This window comes from Sylvia atricapilla, chromosome 17 (genome assembly GCF_009819655.1).
Source record: "Sylvia atricapilla isolate bSylAtr1 chromosome 17, bSylAtr1.pri, whole genome shotgun sequence".
Classification (NCBI taxonomy): domain Eukaryota; kingdom Metazoa; phylum Chordata; class Aves; order Passeriformes; family Sylviidae; genus Sylvia; species Sylvia atricapilla.
In genome coordinates this window covers 3,174,060-3,194,690 of record NC_089156.1, presented here as the reverse complement: position 1 = coordinate 3,194,690, position 20,631 = coordinate 3,174,060, and the positions used below count along the sequence as shown (strand labels likewise).

Sequence of the window (20,631 nt, the reverse complement as noted above, 5' to 3'; positions counted from 1 at the left end):
GATCTGCCCATCTTCCTACTGACACTAGCCTGCACCAGCCTCCTCTGTTGGTACAAATCTCTCCCATTTACACTAGGATGATCTAGAACTGTCATTTCAGGATTGTTAACCTCCTGCCTAATTGTTTCCCTGTCCACTAGACTGAGAAGTAAGTAGTTTTCATTCAATGTATTCATGACAACTTAGTAAGCATTTTCTTTGACAAGCAGAATACACAGTGTTTTAGAAGGCTTCGTTTTCAGATAAAGGCTTTTCTTTTGTTTCACCAGGTCAAATTCTGTAGCATTCAAAATTAAATTCTGATAGATACAGCCAAAATTCAACCCACTTGTAACACTAAAGTCAGGGGAGCCAAATGTAGGATGAAAGTATTCTGTACTCTGGACTTAGCTTTTGAAGTTGAATTTTATGACTAATGCACCTTCTTTGAGTGCAAATAGGAACACCGGGGACAAAAACTTCTGTCTTTCAGCATAAAGCCTCAGTTCAACAGAAATTTCCCCTTGTGGATTAATTATGAGCTATTAGTAAATTAGTGACTGCAGCTGCATTTGCTAACCCAAACAAATTGTTATGCTGACTGGAAAACCTACTCTCTCCTGATTTGCTTGGAAACTTACAAGGTTGTCTCAGCACTAGATTTGTAAGGTATTTTAAAATGTTTTGTCACTTTTCTAAGATGTTCTGTTTTTACCTGTCTACTAATCTTACCAGTACAAGAGAAATTCCATGAAGCTTTAGTGGTGGGGTTTGTGTGTTTCACTGGTTTTTTCCTTTTAAATGAGGCTCATACCTATTCCAGGATTCTGGGAGGAGATGACTGGAGAAGAACATGTCCTTCAGTCTCCCAACACAGATTAATAGCAAAACATCAAGTCCACTGCAACATGCTCTCAATTTAGAAAGTGCTGGTGCTATAAAGAGAAAGCCATTGATTATTCATCCTTGATTTATAATAGTCGAGAGCAAGTACAAAAAGTAGTTTCTTACAAGAGGGAATCTGGGTCTTCTAAATCTGTAGAATTTAGAATGTAGTTCCAAAATCCATAGTTACAAAGGGCTCTCTAATTTTAACATAAAAGCAAAATGGAAATATCACTTAAGCATCAGCTATAGGTCTTGGATTAGAAGCCCCTGGGCAATGCAGGCTGTGGTACAATAGCAGCACGTTTACACAGACAGATCAGCAAATGAGAACCTGGTCCAAGGAGATAGATACGATTTCATGGGATTCAAGTTTGGTGCAGGACACGGGCTCTTCAGAGGGGCCTTTAGAAACATTCAGTACACAAAGCAGTTTACCAAATCACTGCTAAACCTTTGCTCAATAACCCTCTCAGCAACTGTGATGTAGAGAAGATTCTTCACAGGTATGAAATTAAGGGATAAATTCAGGAAACTGTTCTATGTGACCTTGAGCATCAACAGCAGAACCATAATTAAAACTCAGAGTATTCCTAACTCCTAACCCTGTGTTAAACAACATTTATACCTGGGTTTGGTACATAAAACCGTGACTAGTTACATGGAAGGAAAGGGAGGGTCAAGAAAGGACCTTATTTCTGCACAAGTGCTATTTTTAGATTAAATGGAATGTCCAACAGCCTGGAATGCAGCTTCTTTGCATTTTGTAATCAATTCTTTTTCAAAGATATGCTGTTTGCAATTCCCACCTCTTATACTAGAAACCCTTCTCGTTTGGAAAAGAAAGGAGTAACAGTGGCTTTTGCAAACCTGACTAGAGACAGATCAGGAGAGCACAACTGTGGCCAAAAAGCCCAGCTCACTGAGAATACAGCACAGTGCAGAGTGGGATTCACATATTATTTACTGGCTCTCATTTGCACACCTTTAGGACAGGTGGCTAAATTGCTCAAAAACCAGACAAAACGAGGGGATGCAAAGTAACATACTAACTTCTTTAATAGAGTCCAATCCAATTAAACCAAAATCACTCTGTGAACCCCTGGGTTTATTCACACTAAACAAGTCAGTGGTACATCATGTTAACCCGATAGCTGATTGTGTTCATCCCCTAGGTCCCCACATGAAAAATGAGCACCAGCCAACCAGACTGTAATGGTATTTTTCCTTCCTTTTTTTTTTTTTTTCTTTTTTTTCTTTTTTTTCTCTTTTCATAAAAACTATGTCTTTCATAAACTTAAAACAACCAACTAGCCAAGTTATTAATTATGGTACATCTAAAAAAAAAATTAATACTAACCCTAATGTGACTGCTGCTTTACGAGTGCTCTGTGTATCGCCTTAGACTGGCTTTTCAGTAGCAATTCACTACAACAGGTCCTAAAATAATAATAATAATAAAGAATTAAAAACCTGACAGCAAGTTTAATGGTAAAAAGTAATAAAAACAACCTGTTCTGAAAGGTGATTTTTCTCAGCAGCTCAGTCCTGCTGCAGCACTCACAGCCTCACAAAGGCAGAAGGGGCTCAAATTCACCTTCTTTAAATGTTTCTGGTTTTAAAAGGACAACTGCATTGTAACCTGCTAGGAACCATGGGGCATTTTACTTAACATTATATTCAATAATGGGTCTGTGTTTTAAACTTACTGTTTTTCTGGGGGAGTGTAGGGTGGGTGGGGGAATAGAGAGAGGACAAAATCACAGCTCCCTGTAGCTGCAGCTCCGCAGGTGCCTCGGTCACTAGGACTGTCTCATTCTCAGACCAGTGCTGGTAACTTTTGATTACTCTCAAACAACACAAACAAAACACCAGCAGCAGCCTCTAAAGCTCCAATTGTTTTGGGTCATGTCTCCTATTCAAGGCCACCATCTTCTGTAATTTATCAGCTAAAGAAGCATTTTCTCCCTCTCCCCAGTGAAGGTTTAAAGGTGGGGTAGGGCATGAGACAAAGAGGGAAGCTAAAATGAATAAAAATTTCTCAGCTATAGAACCAAATTCCATTATTTCCTCTTTCATTCACAGCATCTTATCATTATAGCCAGACTGCCGCTTTGCTTTGTTAAGATCCAACTGATCTCATTTTCCCTCTGGCCCCATTGGTTGCTGGTCGACCTCTGGATCCACTAGGGATGATGCAAATGCTGACTGGACGATCTGAAACCCAAACGACTCCAGAAGAGACATGTTCTGTTGGGGTGAGAAGGGGGATCCTAGAGCAGGACCCAGGTCCCCCAGTGGGCCACCAAGGGCCCTGACGTGAACTTTCTGTATGTGTTTGTTCAGATAAGACTTGGATCTGAAAAAGCTGCCGCATTCAGGGCACGGGTACTTCTTCTCTCCTTCCGTCTCCATTTTGTTTTTGCTGACTGCCAGGTCACACGAGAAGGACCCATTGGTGCTCTGCTTCTCAGGAGTCTTGAGGTCACTGGTGTCAGAGAGGTCTCCATATGAATCAGAACTCTCAATCGGGTCCGAATGGGAACATTTCTGGCCTTCTACAGGAAAAAGAAAAGAGGGAAGTTTTCAGAATCTTAGCTCCCAAAGGAAGATATTTAACATGCATCAAAATTAATTAGATTGGTTACCACCTGATCACATTAATGCCAGTCACAACACAATGATACACACTTAACATTCAATCCCTCGTATTCTAAAGCCCTTGACCATAGGTCCCCTTTCCAAACCACCAGGCTGCCATCAGAGCAACAGCTGGGGTTTCATTAGGGATTTGTCATGATACTGAATGCAACCACACTGGGTCTCTGGTTTATATAACACTTTGTGAATCCCAAGGATGTCTCACAATGTTTACACCTCAGACACTACAAAAGGATGGACCTAATGATGAGTTTTCAACTGTACAATTCACTTGCACACTTCTGAAATGCTGTTGATACTTTGGGGGAGAGCCTAGAAACTTCATGAAGTCCAACAGGCTGCAGCAAGATGTGAAGAAACCTGGAAACACTCAGCAAAACACCAGTGAGCTACTACAATTCAAGAAGTGCAATTCCATTTAGTCTCAAGGAACTCTTTTTCACAAGCGCAACACTATTAGAGGTTCACTTCGCGACCTAAAATTATTCTATCTTTAAATACTGCAGTGTGAAACAGCAGAGAGGTTAGGGATGTTAAGTTATTTGGATGTGTGTCCTGGCAAAGGCATTGGTATGTTTGGAGTCTTCCCCATTCTCCTCTGGCATTATGCCAAGGAAGTTTGTCCACACTTTTTTGCTCAGTGCATGTGAATGAGCGTGAGAAACCCAGACTGCTCACTAAAGGAGTCTCTGAATACAAATAGGCTCTACCTACTATTAACTCAAAGAGACCAAAGAACCACTTGGCACAACCCAAAAGACAGATTTGCTCTGGACCCAGCATTACAAACCTAACAGGATATGCATGAAATCAATACACCACTGAGCTGGAATAAACCCCTTGTTAAGTCAGCACACCACCCAAAACTAAAGGGTTTCTGTAGTAACTCTATCAAGACTTCAACAGAAATAATTACACAACTCGAGCTTTCTGCTGGCACAGACTTTGTTTAACCCAGCCTACTGTGATCTCCTGAGTAAGAAAAAACCCAGAAAAACTATGGCCTTGAAGAATTTTCTGATGTTTCGCTTTCACCAGGAATACTGACAGCTCAAACCAAGAAGCAAAAACCTATCCTACACAGATAAACACACTGCTTTATTTGTTCAGAAGTTCAGTACTCCTCAGCTATGCTTACAGTAACATCTTTTTCTCCCCCTACCCAAGTTAAATGAATGTCAAAACCAACAAGAAAGCACCAGTAGTATTGCCCTTTACCTCTCCTCCCCAACAACTGCATTTGGAAGTGTAAGTTTAGCTACAGACAGCTGGCTGCATGTACAAGATGGCTCCTATCAAAACCAGTCACGGGGTTTGACTGACACGAGATTCAAGTGGAATGGGACTAATGAACTTGTCCTCAGGCAAAGTTCAGATGCTGATTGCTCCAAGGAAGAGGGTCAAGATGAACTAACAAGGTGTTTCCAATTTTCCAAACTGAAGAAGCTGTCAAAACTTCACATACTCTTCTGTGTCCATGTCCCTCCCCTAGACTTGTTAAATCAGCTATCCAATGACAGGTGTTAGAACCTACGTGATGCTATGGGATTTCTCTGCATCTCCCTAAGCTTCTCTCCAGTATTCTCCCTGTCCTTCCTCCCTCCCCTTTCTCGTGCCCAGCCCAACGCCCCACAACACAAAGCTCTGCCCAGAGCAGCAAGGTGCAGAGCAGCGAGTCTCTTGCCTTTGATGCCATAGGTCCTGACGCAGTGGAACGCTGCTCCCCCATTCGGGATGGACTCCTGGTGCCTGGAGACCTGGGGAAGGGGAACACCGTGGTGGGTTTTAACATGGACCTTTAAGTAGGAGGCAGAGGAGAAACCTAAACAAGATAAAAGGAGATGAGATCCTGCCACCAGCAAAGACACACATCTGCCTTCCCTGTTCCTTTAATCTTTCTCTTGCTCCTGCTCCCTATTGCAAAGCTGCTGTTCCACCAGTTCCCTCTGACATGCTCACGTAGGAGTCCTGTCATCATCAGGCAATAATGCAGTGCACACTTCTCATCAGACTGGGTTTGCTTTTTGTTAGTCACAAAGAGAGAACAGCCTCCTTAAAAAACAAATTCTGTGTAAAAAGCAAACCTAGCAGGTGACATGAAACTTTCTGGAAAAAAAGGCAGAAGAGACATCATACAAAAAGGCACCCATGTCTCTTCACCATTTTTTGTGCTGTTTTATTTATTTTAATTAAAAATGCTTTTGCCATCTGATAATACTTTGGAAGATAGCTCCAATTAGTTGATTTTATGCTGTTAAGATCTGAAGGAATGCTGTCTAGTAACAACCCTCGCTGGTTTTTAAGCACTTTCCCCTTAGGTTTCTAGCACTTATACTGACTTCTAGAAGGCAGAAAGCTGAAACTACTGACTTTTTAAGGCATACAGTTTTGCTCTAATTTTTGAAAAACATTTCCTGCAGTCAGCGCATCCCGAGTTTAAAAAAATATGCTAGAACTCATATTTTGTCTACAGTTAACAAAGAGTACTAAAAATAAATTTCAGTATTTTTATTAGCTCTAATCTGTAAGATCCAAACACTGAAAATAAAAAACATATATATCAAACAATTAATTTCTGAACAAACCAGATTTTTTTACATTTGTGCATGTGCTTTTTAAAATGTTGTTTTTTTTTTTTAAGTCTCACAAATATGTTGTTTTTCTTTAACGCAATAAATGATCTCACATATACTTTGGAATGTTTTTTAATTCAACCTCAGTAAGATCTGCAATCACTACTAGTATGTTTGGACCACATAGGAGGCACAAGGAGGAGAGAGTTTTAAAGGCTTCCTACAGAGGTAAAGCTACCACCACCAACCAGCTAAATTTTCTTTTATATTTTGAACAGAGTATTATGGCACTTTCATGTTAGAAACATTTCCACTAACAACTAAGAAGACAACACAAGGTTCACCATCACACACCCAGAGTTGCAGGTTCCCTTTCTGGAGAGAGAAAACCCAAGCTCTAGATTTTTTTAAACCATTTACAGCTCAAGTCCTTGCAAGAGAACTTTCGTAACAATACTTTGCTTAAAATATGAATAGATATTCTACCATAAAGCCATTTTTGTAGTGATTTAACTGCATTTACATTTGATGATATACAGCAATATATTAGGAAGCCTGCAAACCAAATACTACACACCTCTCTGGGGTGGATTTTCTGACTGCAGCTGTTAGTTTCAGGTGCTGAATTTAACAATGAATGTGGCTTTACACTAGATTTCCCCGTGCCTAGCACACAGAATATCCCTCTACCCTGACTTTTATCCAGGGGTTATTAAGAATTATCTACACAGGACCTGCAAAGCAAGAACTCCACTGCAACCTGCTGAAGGGAAAAGGGGCAGGCTGCTGGGAATGAACAAGAGGTAGTTACTGTGGACCCCTGAGCTGAAGATAAAAGTACAGAGAAGTAGATACATCACAACTGAAGAAACCAAGAACACACGACTCTCAGAATACAAGGGAGTAGAATCACCAAGGCCAAGTCATCTGGGGAATTAAAGTAAGGATTTTATCCTCTGAAATAATGCAAGACCTACCCTCAGACACAAAATGCTGCATTGAAAATTCTTACAAACACCAAAACCTCACTGTAGACCTGAAAGAACCAGTCTTTGACTGGTAGAGAAAAGGGCACGGTGCACATATAAAATGGTGACACTTCCACCTATGAGATGCTTTCCTTATTTCACACGTGTGGCTAACAACCACATGCATGCTGAGATCAACCTCTTTGATGCAGCAATGCATTAAAATCTCACTGCCAACCATTAAAAAGGACTACATGCAGGTATTCAGTGTTTTTCTACACCACAACAGGGAAATCTGAACTTGTAATCTCTGCACACAATATTTTTTCTGAACTCTGCAGTTCTATTTGTAGAGTACATTGTTTTATATAATGAAAACTGCTGCAAAGTGCGTTAGCTCCCCTTTATGCACTTGGCAGATGAACATGTGAGTCATCAGCTTCCATCAAAACCATAAGAATGCCAACTGCTCCATGGGAAACTGTATAAAGGGAGACTTTTTGGGGTTGTTTTCATCCTAATTTTTTCCTGAAGCACTTAGCACTGGCCTTTTTATCTCCACCAGACTTTAATTATGAATGCCAGTCCTAGGAAGATGGGGGGTTCATAGATCATAATCCTTCACTCTTAAAAGTCTCTTTCAGAGCAAAGTCAGACTAATCCAGAGGATAAAGTGGCAGTATTTTTCAGAGAAGGAATGTATTTATTGCTTTACTCATACACATTTCTCTACTTTGCAGGGCAGATAATTTCCTCACTACACATATTTGTAATATCGGCTTTTCTAGTATGAAGAAATAATCTCCTTTATATAAATGAGACCTATCCCTTGATCTCTTGGATAAGATCTATAAGGAGATAAACTATAGAAATAATTGCAGGATGCTCCTTGTTCAAAAATTGTAATTGAATTTAGCTGGAACATGAGGAGAATGTGTCTAGCTTTAATGGACTCTGTCCACTATGAAATGTACAAGAACTCGGAATTTTTTAAATTTTTAAAAACTCAGAATTATAAAAATAAATTCTCATTTGTCATTGGAATAGTTACCCTTTCCCTAACTAATTTGATTCTGTGCAACAAACAATGTGTATGTGTTTGAAACACAACCCCAAAGTTCTGAGTTGCAGGTGTTATTACTGAGTACCAGCTCTAGACCTGCCAAAGTCATTAATCTCTTGAATTCTTTGTAAAAGCCACACAAGCAAATAAAGTTCCTAAGGATGGTAATAGAAGATTGTGTAACAATGCAACAGGAGCATGTCTTCTTCATTTAAACTGATTAGAGAGAATTTGTCTTAAAAAAAGTGAAGCTTGAGGATTAGTTTTTTTTAGCACATTTTGGACAAATTCTTTAAGGAAAAAACAAAACCCAACAAAATATCAAACCAAAAAGAGAAGAAAAACAAACTCTAAAATCCCAGGGAGAAAAAAGGAACCAATACAAAACCCCCCAAAACCATTTCACTGTTTCCCTGATTTAATTGCTGCCATAATTACTCTAAGCAAAAAACCCTTGAGTAGGAAAACAACCTGGAAAAAACACCAAATCACAGCTGGTAGTTTTTTTAAATTATACTGCCACATTGTGAAAGTAGTAAGTATGATCAACAAATGAACCCTCATGAAATGGCAAACCATTGGCTACCGCTTTCTGTCAGGTACTGAGATCCCTTCCCATCTCCTAAACCCATTATACCTTTAAAACAACATGAGACACTTCATTAAGTTCCAGAGAAAAGCTTTCAGTCCAGTGGGATAAACTGAGGGAGTCTAAGCTCTATCATTAACACTGGGAATGTTGAGCTGCGTAAAGAGTCACCTTTTCATCCACTTTTTTTTTTTTTAAGTGGCCAGCATCCAAAATTCTCTCCACAAGCAGCTTGAGCTTGTAGAGCATTCTTGCTTGACAATTACTATATCCAGAGGCTGACAATTACTATATCCAGAACCAGCTAAGTTTCAATTAAAAAATACATCAGCACATTAGGCAAGGGAAGAATAAACACAATTCCACGGCACAAGCACCTCAGCCATGGCACAGCTGTGATCAGGTTACTGTGAGGCTTCTGATTGCACCAATGCCTATCAAATAGATATTTTTAATCCAGAATTTTTCCACTAGACCTAATCTTGCCAGGCTCTACAGTTTTAAAAATAACAATTTAAAACAAGGAACATTATACTTTGATTTTAGAACACCTGGGATTAAAAATTCTGCTCCCGTTGATCATAAAGCTATAATCAAAATTTACAGCATAAAACAATGAGTTCACAACACAACTGTTGGACAAATCCAGTCTGTAGCTTCCCCTTCCTATGAATTTCAACACTTCCTATGAAATTTAACATTATTTATTATTACATTTTTAAATCCTGAAATTCACAGTAGATAATTCTGACAACTCCCATGAAATACACAAATCATAAGAAGAAAGTAGTTGATTAAAGTTTGCTGTACAACAGGTTCCCTATCCTTTTACAGAGGTGTATTTTATTTAAATTGCCACTGTACATTTAGACTTGTAAAATGTGAATAAACCACTTAGTCATTTCATTGTTTGAATGCCAGGTCTGTCTTTGTCACACTGGCTCCATTTCCAAAGAACTGCAGTGACATCCAGTGGTAGTTAAGCTGAAAGTCACGCTTCAGAATCGTGGAAACAAGACAACTCCTCCCAACCCATCTGAGTTTCTGTTTGGCACCACGTTCAGTGGAAGGAGAGCAGGACAGCACCTGGATGTCAAACAGTATCTTCCATGTTGTTGTCACAAAAAGAATCAGGATAAACTTCAACCCAGACGCCTTTTCCACTCACACTGATAACATCACTTTCAGGATTTACAGACTGTTCAATTAGTGGAAACACCTCCCTTGCAATTTAATGTCTCATTGTTCATCAACTCCAAAAGCTCCCTTACAGTTTGCACACTAAACATAGCAGAGCTTTATTTTCTCAAGATTTCACCTTTCTTAAACTAGAAAACAGAACACAGGTCAGGAAAGAAGACTCACCAGAAAAAACAAGATCCCAAAACACAGCAGCGACCTCCTCTAACACCTACTAGCTGTGTATACCTGTGTGAGCCAAAAAGGCACTTCCAACTTGTGAATTAATCCCTCAAAAAAAAGACACCAACAAATCAAAATAATTTTTCCAGCTTGTTTTACATCCCACAAAGCCTAAATTTCCACCTCTCTCCAACTGAAGAGTACCACAAAGAGATGGAAAAGCTTCACAAGCTTAGTCATATGGTTTAGTTTTACATGGTGCTGCATGGAGCAGGGAGTTGGACTCAATGATCTTTATGGGTCCCTTCCAACTGTGAAAAGCCATATTTTACAAATAAAGGTAAAGCACATTTCTAATGCTCTTTACAAAGTATGCCTTAGAAATGTACACTAGTACAAAGCAGTTTCTTGTGTTAAGAGGGAGAAGCAGCTTGACTCTATTGCACCAGGAGGTTAAGTAAGACTTAGTAACATAATGTAGATTTATGTTCAGTGTATGATTTTCAACCTGATGTTGAAAGATACAAAAACATTCTTCTTCCAAACTGACTGCAAGGGCTCAAGTCTAATCAGGTATAGAAAAAAAAACAGATCTATGTTAAACAGCAGCAAGGCAACTTATCATGGTTATTGTATAGGGATCTGGCTAATAAAATTTGTTTCGAATTTAAACTGAATTTCTTTGGGAACAATCTGCTGTGTGAAAAGGCCAGACCTACACTCCATCAGTTTCAGGGTTAAGTATTCAGTAGGAAAAGCAGAGTATGTACATCAGTAGGGTATAACCTCCTCCTGTTGCAGAGAGTCACGCAGCCTTACAGCTCCTCTCGAGTGCTGTCCCATCCCACTGGAATAAAAAAAGAGTTTCTTCATTACCTCGGTTACAGATAGTGCAGAAATTGCTTGGTCCTTCACTATGCTTCTTCAAGTGATCTGCCATATATGCTGCTCTCAAGTACTTCCCACACACCTGGCATGGAACTTTGTCTTCATGACATGCCAGGTGTGAGCGCAGCCGGTCACGCGTGGCAAAGGAAGCATTACAAGTCTGCAGGTACAACGAGAACCATGTGACTCATCAACTCTGCTACCAGCACTGATACTGTTGAATAGATTTAGTATTCTTTAGTGTAAATACCTTAGATCCTGTGCAAACACAAAAAATTACATGATGCACAAGCCATTTTCCCCCAGATAAATTCAGAACACAAACACAAGATGTAGTGTTACTACTCAAAAGAACTAAAGCAGCAAGAAAACAGCTCTGACACATTGCAGACAATAAAACTTACACCAAGATAGAGTTGTAAGGCTTTAGCTCCTTTATGAGGATGAAGATACTAAAATTTTAAGTAATTTTTAACAGAAGAAATAGCAGAAACCACTTTGCTCCATTTACAATAAGTTCTGCCATTTCACTGAGCCATTACAATCACTTTAAGCCACTCAAATGTCCTCTCTGTCATTTTCCTAAATTATACTCTTTGATGAGATAAATCTAACTGCAGTACACAGAATTCTTTTGGAGTGTGAAGACACACCAACAAAGGCTCAGAGAATTATCTGGGATGACAATATGACGAGAGACAGTAGAAGAGTCATCCTGGCATCCACAGCAGCAGTGCAGACAAACCGTGGAAGTGAAGCCTCAAAACTGAGCAGGTATCAAAATAACTGCATGACATCATAATCTGTTTTAACTTACCCCTGGTATCATATTCCATTTACTAGCACAAAACAAGCTTGATTTGGCATAAGATAATATTGATTCTATTTGCCCACTTTCCAGCTGAAATCTGCATGAGAAGTGAAGGCTCCCTCCCATTTTCATAACGCCAGCAAGGGGCAGGCTTGGCTGTGCCCACAGTGGCCTGCCAGTTCTGAAAGGCTTGCTCTGTCTCTAATGTGTGAAGGGAAATAAATCACCAGCAATATGCTGCACAAGGTATTAGAGTTATAATCTAAATCATTTCACAAGTGCAAGAGGAGAAACAAAAGCAAACACACATCAGAATGACCAGACCAAGCCAGAGCAGTGACATTCAAGAGTTTACAGTGTTTTGTTTATACCAACTTCATATAAAGTAACACAGTTTTAAGAGCTATAACCAGAATCCCCAAAGAAATCATATGAGGCTGTTCAGAGTCTTGGGAACTGGGTATAATCTGCATTTTTAAATATCAGTGTGTAATTAAACCACTGTTTCAATAGAGATAAGACTTGTTAAAGTAACAATCTTAGTAAAATTCCAAAATTATAATTCAAGTAAGAGAAATTGATAATACAGAAGAGGATAATGTAATTACATGGAACTCAGTTAATCAAGAGCTCAATCCAAAAACCATTGAAGGCAGCAGAAAAGCACCTATCAATTTCAACAGGCTTTACACTCATTTGATCATGTGAGATGCTGAAGTGTGGAAAACTCCCATGGAGCTGAGGCTGCTCCACAGCAAGTATGGGACTTAACACCTCAGAGGGTCAGGACTCAATGAAATTAAAAAGGCAACAGTAAAATTATCTGGATTTCTGCGACATACAGAGTTTAACTAGGCCCACCAGACAAAGATTTATAAATCACAAGTAGGGAGGTTTAAGAGACAAATTCTTGAACATGAATGATTTCTCTTCATTTGTAATCTCAGTACACAGCGCTGAGCAAAACAGGTGCAGCTTTCACTTACTAAAGTGTTCTTAGAGGTAAGCACTCTCCTAAGGCAGGATTGCAGCACTGATACTAACCAATCTGTTGGATATCAACTAAAGACATATGACTGGACTATCAACAATGACAGCCAAGAGATCCATCAGCAATAACTCTAAAGCTATGGAGCTGCAGGAAGGTCCATTCCTGAGCACTGGGAGTGCATTAGCCAATGAGAAGCAGACCAGAGACAAATCACATAAATACAGCAATGCCAGAAGTAAAACCAAATCTAGCCCACAATGAACTTAGCAAGTTGAAAGCTTAGGGAAAAGCAATATAAAAATGTATGTGTTTGATTTCTCACTTGCTGCTGAGCTGTGTAAAGCTCACCTTTGGATAAGCTATATAGCAAATATATCTGCAACAAAGCTTAAAAACAATAACTAAGTCCAGTGGAGAAAGCAAGAACCAGTTTAGCTGAATCATAACAATGGGAGACAGGACTAGGGTTAAAGAAAACCCCAAAGTTAATATTCAAATAGTTAATATTTATAAAAGGTATAGAGAAAAAAAAGTTTTATTTTATGAAAGATGTGAAGTGCTAAATAAGTGCTAAGTATTTATCATTAATTGTTAATTATAAAAGAAAACTCTCCAGTGCTTTCCTATCAAACATTGCACAGGTATATAAATAGACCAAAAAGAATATATAAAGTTTAAAAAACATTGTTTAAGAAATACCTCTTGAAGTTTCAACTTTTCTATGGATGTGGATGTCTCTGAGCTTATTCCATGGTGGCTGCCATTTTCCTGCTAATAGGCAGGAAGTAAGAGAAATTAGGACAGGAAGAAACTCATTCTGCATTGAAATCAATGGGATACGCACTGGACTTGGGATGCCAATTAAGTTGTGCTTTGATTTAATCTGCATTTTTCTTTTTTAATTTGATTTGCCAGAAGAACACCCTGTCTTGTCTCTGAGAGGAGCAAACTTCTGTTTTCTCCCCTTGTTCTTTCATGTCCACAGATTTCCAGATCACTGTTTGCTCCCAAACTGCAGCCTGACTTTCATACATCGACATGCCAAAGCTGACAGCTTCACCCCAGCCCATGGGGTCAGGAACTGAGCTGCCCCATTCTGGCCATAAAAATGACTCACTCCTCCTTTAGCCAGAACTCAATGGTCAGACTGGGGCAAAAAATATAAATTCACCAGTGCAACAATCCAAGGAAAAAGATCCACAGGGCTATTTGCCTGGACACCAAGACAACTTCTTGGATCTAATTTCTCAGCTGCTTTGGCTCTGTGGAGATCTTGCCTAATCTGAGTCTATCTTATCAGTAATGAAAAAGCTGGAGTCAAGACTTTGGCATCAGGTGCTAGAGGTGCTGGAATTCAGGATACTTGTGAAAGATCTGTGAAACACAGCCATTATTTCAGGGGATGAGTGCAGCATTACAAACTGAGCACTGAAAACTACAGCTGTTGCAGGGATGTTCAGCTTAAAATCGTCCTGTCTCTCATACTTTCATTTATTCTGAAGCTGGATTGACACCTTCCCACTTTTTTGTTTTGTTACTCCAAAGTGTACTGTGATGCCACACCAACAAAACATTACATATCACTGGTCTGCAAAGACACCTAAGAGCTCAGGTAAATGGCCACTTTGTCTAAATCGTAACAGAGCACAAAATCCAAAAATGCCATTACAATAAAGGATTCTGGAGTGCTCTTCTGTTCACTGACCGAGTAATTCTCTTTTCCAGTAAACATAAACAAAGCATGACAATAACAGGAATTTTCAACAGAACTGAACAGATTCAAAAAGGATGCTCAATGCTGTTCAGGCTGCTCTCAGGGGGAGCTAATTTGCCAAACAAAATCAATGGAAAAAGAGAATGGAAAACGGGCAAACATTAATATTTTCCTTCTTGGTGGCCAGATCCTGTGTTAGATACACATAACAGAACAGACACATAACTGGTTATGAGATAATCACAGGGAGAACTTTATCCATTTATACATCAGTTTTTATATTTGAAACAAGTTTTCAGTGACTGCATCCTTCTGTTGTTTCTACCATGTATAGCAGATCTGTGCATATTCAAGAAGAGTTTCTAAATCTGATAGGATATTACAAAGCGTTTTCTGCAAAGACACACAACAGGTCATTAACAAATTTTCTGTGCCTTAAGATTCATGAAAAATTAACTCTGCAGGGCTAAACAATCCAAAATCAAGAACAACCCAAGCCTGAAGTACAATCTTGACTCTGATGATTGTAACCTATAGCCTATACCTTTTAACTGAAATGAACAGTGCATACAGTATTATGGCACTTTAGACAACACACAGTAAGAAATACTATTCCTGGAAACTGCTATCACAAAACACGTGTGTGCAAGGAAATGGAGTTGAGCTTGGCTGTGCCATCTTAGCTTCCATATTTCTCTACTTCTGAGCTCTTAGTGTATCCTCTGATGCACACAAAGTTGATATTTAATATTCTTAAATCAATGTTAAACTATAAAAGCATTATCAGTCATCAGCTGGCAAAGGACAATTCACAGCTAACAACAATTCCCTGTTATTTGTCAGCAGTGTTCATCCAGTAATCTTGGCATCAACTAGCAAAGACTGAGGAGTGTCTCTTCATGTTGGGAGGTAAACACTCATCATCAGTTCATCCACAGACCTCTTGCTGTCCCCACATTGTGAATTCTTTTCATGAGTGGAATTTTGCAATTTGTATCAATCTGTAACCCATAAATCACCTCAAGAAGCTCGAGCCAATCTAAGGCTTTATATAGGACCCAGTTAAATCAATGTGACAGCTCTATGGCCTGACTTTCAAATGTGCTGGGCTTCCACAGATCACATGGATGTCAACAGAAACCTTCAGATGCTCCAGCTGCCTGGAAAACTTCTCAGGATTCTTAAAACTTAAAAATGTTTCAAAACTCTAACAATTTGAAGGACACATAGGTGTGTCAAAATATGCAACAATGCAGATCAGGAGGCAGCAATAATGTAGGATTGTCTAGGCTCATAACATGTGGTTAAATATTTTAGAAGAAACAATCCTCTAACCTTCACTGTCTTCAAAAGAAAAAAAAGAAGAATCTTGCTCCAGCTTCTTTAAACAAATATGAAATATTTCTTCAGAAGCTAAGCATGGAGATTGTTAGCCCAACAACTGTTTTAAAAGTTTGCCCAACATCTCTCTGATGGCAGTGTGTGATGGTGGAAGCTGATTCTCAACTTTGTTTTAATTGATACTTCCAGGCACCTTTTAAATCTCTCTATAAATGGATTACAAAATACCTACCTTCATTTCATCTTTCAAACTTTATTAACAGTAAAAAACTATATACAACATTATGACACTGTACAACAAAGGACATTGTGATGCCATTATTTATATTCTCCCTGAGATTAAAAAAGCTTCCAATTTTGCTCAGTGCAATGTTCTGAAGGCTACGCAATTAAAAAAAAATAGCATCTTGACAAGTTACGATAATTACAATTTACTGATTTTTTATTGAAGCTATTCTAAAAAAAAATGAAGTCAGCATTGGAGCCTCCTGATGGCAACAACTGCAATTAAAAAACCAAGGAGGGGAGGGATGGAATCATCAGTGACATGGCCCCCAAGCCCAGGTGGCTGGGAAAGAGATCCAGGGTGAGACTGGGACAGCACAGTAGGAAAAAACATCTGGAAGAAGGGGAGGAGGGAGGCAGGAGGACCAAAGCTCTAGATGAGGTGAGGGGGGACAGGAGGGATGTAAAGCAGATGTCACTGTGGAACACTGTTCTTTACAAACATTCATCCCAAATCACATATACATGGTATTGCTACTGGTATTTCAGAATTGTCTGCACACATAAATGCAATGCCAAAGATTGCCCACAACATCAGTCTGGCTCCTACCTGACATTTGTGAGGTCTCTCTGAGGTATGCACCTGTTTGATGTGTCCATTCAAGTGGTCTGGCCTTAAAGGAAAATACACATAAGAACACTTAAAACAAATACTAAAAATAAAGTTACAATTTTAACAAGAAAAAAGAAAATAAAAGGAAAAAAAAATATCCCAGTGCTGTATCTATGACAAATGTAGTGATTTTTTATACTTTCCCAGAACCAGATGGCCAACAACTGGGACACTACCTTGTTATGCACCCTCTCCAACTTGCTAAAAAGCAGCGTTTTCTCAGGAAGAAATCATTACTGAATGATCAGCGGAAACAGGAAATACAAGTTATGATTTTCAAGCCTGCACGTCCCCATCCAAAATCTTATTTAGACCTTAACAATCAGGGCACTTTGATTTAGTTGCTGAATATTTGAAAATCAGATCCTTTTGGTTTATGTCCTAAACACAGATGTAAAAATCCAACTTTAAGCACATCTTGCAAAAAAAGACTATCTTAACTCTGTTGCTGTGACACATTTTCCACCTGCAAGATGAAGAAATACTCCTAACTTACACCTTGGTAGGGAGACTGCATTAATACAAATAAAGTGCTCTGAACACTCCAACTAGAAGGTGCAATGGAAGAGCAAATTATTACTGCAAAAAGTTAGACCATTCTTCACAACCAGCAAAGCCTACTCGGAAGGAGAAAGGACTGAAGAGCTGCAGATTGTCCTGGTGGGAGTTTCTCCTAGTGGGAAGAAAGCTTTTCATTGTATGAGACCAAAACTGCTTGGAAACAAGTTCTCCGCCCTCTCCTCCCCCAACTTCCCAGCCGCACCAATGAGAGGGCACGGGATGGAATTCGCGCACTGCAGACACCAAACGGGCTGGACTTTGCGGTGGGGCTCTTACACGCGATGTGCAGCGCTGGGCTGGAGCCGTGTAACCGGACAGACTGGTTGGGGTCCCTCTGGGTACCTCAAGCCCAGCGACCTCACGTGCTGCGCTACTGAATACAGGAAAGGACACTAAAATCAGACTTCACACTTCCAGCTTCCTCTGGCTGCTCCTAAGAGTGAACACTGAAACTGAGGAGTCTCTAGTTTTCATTCATACTTCGGTTTCACAGACCCGCAAACGGATTTGTTGATAACTTTCGTAAGGGCATTCCCGCCTGTTCACATTAACTTACCGGGGAAAATAGGAACTCAACATGTATTTCTCACTTCCCCTTAATGACAAAAACCTTTCCTGCAGCAACAGCAGAGATCTTTAAGAGTCAGTAAAAACAATAAAACTTGGCACACGATCCCAGGTAGAGCTATAATAAAAAAAAAGTACTTTCACTTCTAGCCACAGATGCAATGTTCATTTTGTGACCTTCCATCACTGAATCTGCACTCCTTATGAAGATGCGTCCCTAATTACTGCCGATCTAAAAGAAAAACGGGGGGTGGGGCTACATTTTCATAATTTATTTCAGTAACAGAAAGTCCTTCTATCAAAAAGAGAGCAGGGGCACAATTCCTCAATTTACGCAGCCTGGCCTTTTGATTTGTTTTCAGATCTCCGTTCCTTCCCTCACGTCAGAGCAAATCAACTGCTGTGGAAAACCGACTGCTGGTACAGAAATAGCAGAGTGTATGCATCCCCCTCCCCCCGCTAGTTCTACACTCAAAGCGAGCGGCAAACTTCCAAAAAAGTTTCAAATTCATTAGCTCAGACTATAAGATACCACTAACACAACTACGTGTACCGAACTACTTATTAAATTAGCTCCCACAAACAGCGACAACAAAAAAATCAGCAACATTAAATGCACAGATCTTACGTATGTTGCAGGGCAGAAACAGGATCCCCTTCAGAAGGATGTAAACCCAAAGGACACAAAGATCATGTATTAAAAGATACTTGATGCTGCAGCCTTTGAAATCTCACCTCTTCCTTCACATTTGGGTGATAAAAAACATTACGAACTAAGAGAAATGAAGGGAAGTTAAGAAAAAAGAAAATTTAAAATGGATACGAGAAAAATAATAATCTTGAGATGTATTATTTTGCACTTCAACAGCACCTTCAAACTACCTACACATCAGCGATCTCAAGACACTTCTGTGAGGTAGGTAATTACTTCAACACCCATTTCACAGAAGAGTCGTCTGAGGGAGAGACTAACTGATTCGCCCAAGGACACGCATACAACCAGCTCTGGGACAAAGCTGGGAACGTTAGCCAGAAGCCAGCTGACTCCCAGTTCAATGTCTTAATTACTTTTAAACCCTTCCAAGAGACTGCAGAATAGCATCCCAGAGGAAATGATGGAAGTCTCATTCCTTGAAACATTTTAAAGTGGAACAGTCAAACTATCCTAAGAACATTTCCAAGGGATAGGAAAATCAACTTCCTAGGTCTCTGTTTGTGTCAGTGGTCCATACAAGCACTCTCTTACCTGGAAAAGCCTTTTCCACAGCTCTGGCAGATGTAGGGCTTTCCCACAGAGCCATCATGCGATCGAACATGATAGGACATCCTGTCTTTTCGCTTGAACCGCAAGCCACACACCGGACAAGAGTAAGGCTTTTCGCCAGAGTGTGACAGCTTGTGCCGATTCAGGTGGTACACGTCCCGAAAAATCTTGCCACAGATCTCACAGGCCACCTGTTTCCTCGTCCTGCTTCTTTTTCGAGGCGCGTCGGGGTCATCCTGACCAGGAACACCGTTTTCACCCAGTCGTGGGGGTGGGATGTCTATGTAGCCCAGCTGCAAGCTTGTCACCCCATGTTGAGCCTCGTGCTGCCGAAGACGATTAGCATCCGTGAATACTTTCCCACAGAGACCACAAGGCAGGATACCAGCCTCTCGCAGGCCCCCTGGGGTACCGAACATCATGGAGTCCAAGAGATTGGCTTTACGGGGACGCCCTCTGCCCCTCTTGGTGCTTAAAGTGGGAGCGCTAGCAGCAACATTCTGGAAGGGCGAGGCCAGCAGTGGTGGGGACAGAGGTCCCGCCACCATGGGCAGGCGGTCCACACCCTGCAGGACAGGTAGGGAGGACTGCGCCGCGGTGAGCGCAGCCCGCGTGGCCTCGTCTTCAGGCATGCCAGCAATGCCATTGCCATTGGGTGCCAAACTGGCACCGTTGGTCATGTCAAGAGGGAAGCCGAGGTCAGCGGCTCCTGGACGGAACAGCATAATGTCGGGGCGTGCGGGGGGCACGAGGAGCTGCACGTTGGACTGCTTGATGACCTCCTGGCAGATGTCGATCACAGAGCGCATCAGCAGGAACTTGGCGGCCGTCATGAGCTCCGGGAAGCTCTCCAGCCGGACCACGATGCGCGACGTGTAGGCGAAGTCCAGGATGTCTCCGAACACCTTGGAGCTGATGGTGTGCATCTCCAGCTCCCGCCCGCCCCCGGGGGCGCCGCCGGCCGCCGCCGCGGCCCCGCCGGCCGCCGCCTCCGCCGCGCTCCCCTCCGCGCCGCCGCCGCCGCCACCTGCCCCGTCGCCGAGCTGCGCGCTGAACACCGACTCGAAGTATTCGCTGCAAGCGGCCAGCACGGCGCGGTGCGCCGGGAAGCTCTCGTCGCCCACGCGTAGGAGCACGTCGCAGAAGCGGCCGCCGTTCTTGCGCTGCTGGTTGAGGCTGTGCAGCACGTCGGCGCTGTGCCGGCTCACCTGGTAGGTGTAGCAGCCCGACGAGGGGCCGCAGGCGGCGGCCTCGCTCACCCGCTCCATGGGCGCTGCGCCGCCCCGCCGGCGCCCGCAGGGGGCGCGCGCGCTCTCGGGCCGCCCGGCGGCGCGCGCCGCCTCCTCCTGCTCGTTCCCCGCCCCTGCCCGGGCCGGCGGCGGCGCGCGCGCGGCGCTCCCTGCACGGCGCGAGGGGCTCGCGCGGCGCGGGGGGGGCGAGACAAAAGGCTCGGGCGGCCGAGGCGCGCGCGCGGCCGCGCGAGCCCCGCCCGGGCCCGGCCGCCACGAGGCGCTGC

The 20,631-nt window shown here is 41.6% G+C and overlaps 1 protein-coding gene across 2 annotated transcripts; it reads right to left on the bottom strand.

The window, feature by feature from the left end:
- Positions 1–1,170: 1,170 nt before the first annotated feature.
- On the bottom strand, positions 1,171–20,383 carry PATZ1 (POZ/BTB and AT hook containing zinc finger 1). 2 transcript variants are annotated; one of them, XM_066331270.1, is made up of 5 exons: positions 19,098–20,383; positions 16,661–16,724; positions 10,957–11,128; positions 5,210–5,347; positions 1,171–3,422 (listed from the first exon to the last, which is right to left on the bottom strand). In XM_066331270.1, the coding sequence occupies exons 1-5, from the start codon at positions 20,381–20,383 to the stop codon at positions 3,004–3,006; spliced, it is 2,079 nt and encodes a 692-aa protein (XP_066187367.1). In that variant the 3' UTR covers positions 1,171–3,003. The 2 variants fall into 2 exon arrangements, with proteins under 2 accessions (XP_066187367.1, XP_066187366.1); XM_066331269.1 differs by lacking the exon at positions 5,210–5,347.
- Positions 20,384–20,631: the final 248 nt, after the last annotated feature.